The sequence below is a fragment of the Heptranchias perlo genome, chromosome 25 (genome assembly GCF_035084215.1).
Source record: "Heptranchias perlo isolate sHepPer1 chromosome 25, sHepPer1.hap1, whole genome shotgun sequence".
NCBI lineage: Eukaryota > Metazoa > Chordata > Chondrichthyes > Hexanchiformes > Hexanchidae > Heptranchias > Heptranchias perlo.
The window spans coordinates 9,577,317-9,583,604 of NC_090349.1; the positions used below are offsets into that span (position 1 = coordinate 9,577,317).

General features: G+C 46.6%; 1 protein-coding gene across 1 annotated transcript; it reads right to left on the reverse strand.

The window, feature by feature from the left end:
- Window positions 1-507: 507 nt before the first annotated feature.
- cldn5a (claudin 5a) lies at window positions 508-3,210 on the reverse strand. The gene has a single exon (XM_068005545.1). It carries the CDS (start codon window positions 2,922-2,924, stop codon window positions 2,274-2,276), a length of 651 nt encoding a protein of 216 aa, XP_067861646.1. The 5' UTR covers window positions 2,925-3,210; the 3' UTR covers window positions 508-2,273.
- Window positions 3,211-6,288: the final 3,078 nt, after the last annotated feature.

The window sequence follows — 6,288 nt, forward strand, 5'->3', positions numbered from 1 at the left end:
TGGTATAAAATGGACGATATAGAATTGACCGCCCATTATGCGCCCCGCTAGATTTTCCCTTCCATTGCCTTCAATGGAAAAGAAAATCGGGCCTTATGTATATGGGCGGATGATTCGTTATCTTCCATTTTACATCTTCACCCAAAGTTAAAATTTCCCCAGTGCTGAGTGTAGATTAGAATTGTTTCTTTCCGCAAAATTGCCTCCCTCTCACTTGCCCACAGACGGGCAAGCGGATGGAACAGAAGATTACTGAGCCAGCCCACTGAAGTGCTTTGTGCTCTGGGGATTTGTGCTGCTAAGGGGCTGTGTTCTGATGGTATATTCAGCGAGGGCGTGTGATGTGAAGCCTCTGTGCTATGAAGGGCTCAGTGGCACACTGGATGGGGCCCATCAAATGGTCGCAGGTTTCCTAGTTACCAGCAGCATCTCCGGTAACCGTGGCGACAGTATGTGTTCTCGCCAGCAATCCAGCGCAGCCCTCCCCTTAGAAACAGGCACGTGATCGTTTATTTTGTGCATTTATTACATTCACATTCAGACAAAGATAAAAGACAAAATGCTGGGGAGGGGGGTGGCAGGCGAGTCATCAGAACGGGTTTTTTTTGGAGAATTCTCACCCACCGACTCACAGAAACGGGAAACAGAAACGATTCAAATGTGAGGTGGTTTTGCCACCACTTTACATCACAGTACAAAGAGCGGCGCATTCATTATTGGAACGAGTCGGCAGTTCTTCATTCCTGTCTGAAGCCTTTGGCAAATTAATGTAAAAAGTATAACTGCCTCGATCATTAACAGTCGCGACATCATTAATACTGATCCAACCATCAACACTATCTCCATCAGTACTCAGTCTATGGTTAGTGCTGTCTCAATATGAACGTCGATAATACTGTCTCCTCCACACACATTCTCACCATCAAAGACACGGTACCTATCTTGAGCTGTGTCTGCATCCATGATTCTCACGATCTCTGCTAATGCTCCCATCGTGAACACACTCTCCATCTGCAACACTGCGCTCTGAAAACTCTCTCCGCGTTAACTGGATAATACTGACTACATTAATACTGTTTAGGTCATTACCTCCGCCACTAATACTCACTACATCGCCAGTACTGCCCCCATCTCCCATGCTCCCTCTATCATTAATACCTACCGTTAATATTCGCCTCGCTATTTCCGGAGAGAGCTGCCCACTGCAGGCACTGAATTTTCGAACGGACAGATAGGTATCTGGTTATATGAGCCGTTATTCACACTGGGAGGGAGAGAAGCGAGCTGGGACTCCGCCCTGTGAAAATAAAGTCCACTCTTCTGCTCGTCGTGATGCTCTAAAGAGAAGCAACACGACGAAGCGACCATCGCTTTTAGAAACAGTGAGATCTCGGTTCAGGCGGTCTGATTATTTGACGATTCGCTAGGGACTTAAGTCACAAAGAAAATGTGAGCAACTTTAACTGGACCAATCTGAAAACAGACAACCACATAAAGCAGATCGTGAACTAACTCACTCTCCGCCGAGACCAGACTCTCATTTACAAACCTAACTGCATCAAGCACACTAAACTTAGCCGCATTAAAGTGTGAATACAAGGCCAGGCCCGAAGGTCTAATTCCCCCGCATTAAAATTTCTGCAATAATCTATATTGTACAATCAATCGAACAATCTGATGCCAGACTCAGGCTAAAGATGCAAGTAAGAGCTGGGTTACTTATGGCTGATAACACGGGACAAAAGCAGATTGCGGAGCCGCTCTCTGCCCCTTTTCAAATAAACTTTCTAATTAATTCTACAATGTTCAATCTAAATCGACCACCTAATTCCCGGCGGAGCCGCTACAGAGGAAGCCAGAGCGTCTGAGACCGAGAGAGGGAAGAGGTTCTCCCCGCAATTTTCACTAAAACAGCTATGCTCACAGAAATGTCCATTGCAAATTAAATCGATCAGTGTCCGTATGATTGTTCAAAAGTCTCTTGACAATGGTACTTCATGGTCCAACTTTGTAAAGCCACTCTCGGGGCGCGTTTGCAGTTCTCGAAGGCTTAACCCGCCCAAACCAAAGCTGTACAACTGCTGCAGATACACAATGAACACTTCTGTTTTCGTTTCTTTAAAAAAAAACACAATACAAATCCATTAAATAAAAAAGACTGCTTTAAATAAGCAGGAGTAAGAAAGCTGGTGGGAGGTCAGGTTCTACGATTGCTCGCTCCCCTGGCCCCCTGTGTCCAATTCTGGTCTCTCCTGATCGTCGTGGAGACCTTTTCACACGTAATTCCTCTTGTCGTAGTCCCCGTTGGCCGATGCTCTCCTGGGGGCCGTGTACTTGACGGCGAAGGACGTCTGGTCTTGCTTCGGGGGGCAGGAGCAGCAGAGCAGAGAGCCCCCGATGAAGAGGAGAGCACTGGCCGTCCATCCCACGTACAGAGCTGCCCCCATCTCCCTCTTCTTGGAGACGGGGACGATCGGGTCGTAGAAGTCGCGCACGATGGTGTTCGCCATCCAGCACACGGGGATGAGGGAGAGGAAGCCGGACACGATGAAGATGGAACCTCCGCTGATGACGATCCGGGCTTTGGTGGTCACCCCCTCTGTGCAGTTGGTGCACTGGGCTCCTAGGATAGTGACCAGCAACCCGATGAGTCCCATGATGGAGGCGATGACAGTCAGCGCCCGGGCTGCCTGTTGATCCTGCCCAAGGGATAACAGGGAATTGTAGACTTTGCATTGCATCTGGCCGGTGCTCTGCACCACGCAGTTCATCCACAGTCCTTCCCAGAGTGTCTGCGCCACCACGATATTGCTCTCGATGAAAGCCGTTACTTTCCACATGGGCAGCCCGCAAGCTAGCATGACTCCCAGCCAGCCCAGGACGCACAATCCCAGGCCCACGATCTCCAAACCTGCTGATGGCATCCCGGAGCAGTTATGGGCTTGTGTTAGGGGCGAGGCTGATCAGTGAAAGCGAGCAGCTCCTGTGCTCTGGTTGGTAATGATGTGCATGACTCGCATGACTCCCGATCCCTCAACCCCTTCGCTTCAAATTGAGAAACTGAGGCAACAGGCAAGTGGAGAATAAAATCCAGAGGCGGACCAGCTGACCAATCGGACTAACCCAGACCGCAGCCGATTGCACGCATCGGAACCAAGGGACAGCCAATGAGAGAAGAACAGAAACAAAAAGTTCACACATCAAAGAGTCTAGATGGAGCTGGATTAACCAGTGACCGGGGGCTGCACAGTTGCGACTGAGGCAACTGCATAAAGGGCACTTCAATGTAACACTGCGCCATTCCTTCTAATACAGCAGGAAAACGCGGAGATGGACCAGAATTCCCCCTCCCCTCCTATCTCCGAATACCAGTTCTAATCTGTGGTGAGAATGAGCACATCTCGAGAGAGATTAAAATACAAATGAACAGCAGGTCTGGCAGCATCTGTGGAGAAAACAGATAACAACCTGCATTTCGAAGAAACGTCCCATGACGCTTCACGGAGGTGTAATGGGACACAAATGGACACCTAGCCACACAGGGAGCTATTAGGAGGAGTCATTAAAACTTGGTCAAATAGTTGGGTTATAAGTAGGGTCTTAAAGGAGGTGAGGGAGACAAGTTGACGTTCCAGGTGCGGACTCTTGCTGCCTAACCTGCCGAGTGTTTCCAACATTTGTTTCTGTTTCAGATTTCCAATATCTACAATTGTTTTGTTTTTATTTGGTGTTCAATGATAGAGAGGGATGAATGATGAGAATCTATAAATACAAAAGGGGGTTCAACGTGAGAATGTACAGGTACAGAGGAGGATCAGTGGTGAGAATATAATTACATTTCAGGATAAATAATCAGAAAGTGCAGTTACATGGAAGGATGAGTGCCGAGAATCTATATTGACAGAAAGGGATCAATGGGGAGAATTCACACTTATAGATGGATCAATGGTGAGAATTTACACTTATAGATGGATCAATGGTGAGAATTTACACTTATAGTTGGATCAATGGTGAGAATTTACACTTATAGGTGGACTAATGGTGAGAATTTACACTTATAGTTGGATCAATGGTGAGAATTTACACTTATAGATGGATTAATGGTGAGAATTTACACTTATAGATGGACTAATGGTGAGAATTTACACTTATAGATGGATTAATGGTGAGAATTTACACTTATAGATGGATCAATGGTGAGAATTTACACTTATAGATCGACCAATGGTGAGAATTTACACACACGAATCAAAGGTGAGAATTTACACACACACATGGATCAATAGTGAGAATTTACATACACACAGAGATCAAAGGTGATAATAGACATTTACAGTGGGATCAACGGTGAGAATTTACACATACAGAGAGGGGTGAACAGCGAGACCGTGAACTGACCCCGAGAGGTGAGAGCTGAGAATCGACACGTTCGGAGAAGAAGCAATGGTGAGAATGTAAATATACAGAAAGTTGCAGTGGTGAGGTTGCACTGTTTTGAAAAATATGATTTAGAAATTTTCATTATGAAATTATTCTCCAAGCATTGACCAGAAACCCTACATTTGAGGTTCAATTTCCTCTGTGCGCTGTCTTCAGCACTGGATCTAAAGGTTCAGATAAATTCCTGTCTGCGCTATTTTAACGCATATACAATACACACAATGCTCAGAGGATCGTAAACGCACAGGAGTTAAACTGACATGGGAGATGAGCAGCGCCTTGTGCGCTTACGTTTGAGGCATCGGCTACTAATGGTTACAGTTGGGAGTTGGGAGCCTTCCCACAGACCGATTACCGAGAGTTTGCGCGGATTTCTCCTGCCTCTCTCCATTTCCATTTTAAAAGGGAGCAAGTGCATTAGAGAGAGAGAGAGAAAAAAAATAAGGAAACGAACAATCCCCGCTCCCGGGAAACGAGGCCCCAGAACAGAAGCTGGAAACGTGACTAAACTTCCGCAGCTTCACTGGGGCTGCTTATGATTTATGTAAAGGATTTCCAACTCAGATTAATTTCTGCAACGAGAGCAGAAACATGCTGGAAATACTCACGATGACTGAAGAGAAAACCTCCTCTCTGATCGCCTCTCGGGTGCAGACCCTTTATGTGTTTCTGCAGCGGGGGCAGTGACCCGGAATGAGGCCAAATAGAATGGAGGATGCATTTAGGTTCCCGCCAACAAACCCCTCTATGGGTATAGTGTTTTGTTTATTATTAAATAAATCCACGGTTAATACGACACTTTTGTGAAATGGAGAGTAACGCTACCATACAAAGGTCCCGAGGGATTGAATTTTTGGTGGCCAGGTTACCAAGTGCACTGTTCCTGTGGTGGAGAGAGGATGGGGGTGAATTTCAACCTATGCTGCAGCGTAAAACTGGCGTTGCGGGTCCTAACTCGCACCAAGTCCCGTTCACCCATCACCCCTGTGCTCATTGACCTACATTAGTTCCCGGTGACCGCCTGAATTTCAAAATACTCATCCTGGTGCTCAAATTCCTCCAAGGCCTCCCTATCTCTGTAACTCCTCCAGCCCTACAGCCCTCTGGGATCTCTGCGTTCCTTCAACTCTGGCTTCTTGTTGCCTTTAGCCATCTGGAATTCAGTCCCTAAACCTCACCTCCTTTAAGAGGCTGCTTAAAACGTACCTCTTTGACCAAGCATTTGGTCACCTGTCATAATATCTCATTTTTTGGCTCAGTGTCAATTTTTGTCGGATTACACACCTGTGAAGCACCTTGGGACATTTTACTATGTTAATGGTGCTACATAAATGCAAGTCATTGTTACAGATACCAACGAAAATTAATGCAAAGGAAAGTCCTTCCATTTCAAAAGCAGACGCCCGATCTGCAATGCTAGTTTTAGGCTTGGGTGATAAAAAGAAAAATACCCCCAGTGTAGCAGTGAAATCCCAATCGGAGGAGAGTGGAGTGCTTCAGGGATCTTTTTTTTCATTTGTTCATGGGATGTGGGTGTCGCTGGCAAGGCCAGCATTTATTGCCCATTCCTAATTGCCCTTGAGAAGGTGGTGGTGAGCCACCTTCTTGAACCACTGCAGTCCGTGTGGTGAAGGTTCTCCCACAATGCTGGGAGGGATTTCCAGGATTTTGACCCACCAACAATGAAGGAATGGCGATATATTTCCAGGTCTGGATGGTGTGTGACTTGGAGGAGTGGTGTTGTTCCCATATGCCTGCTGCCTTTGTCCTTCTAGGTGGTAGAGGTCACGGGTTTGGGAGGTGCTGTCGAAGAAGCCTTGGCGAGTTGCTGCAGTGCATCCTGTGGAT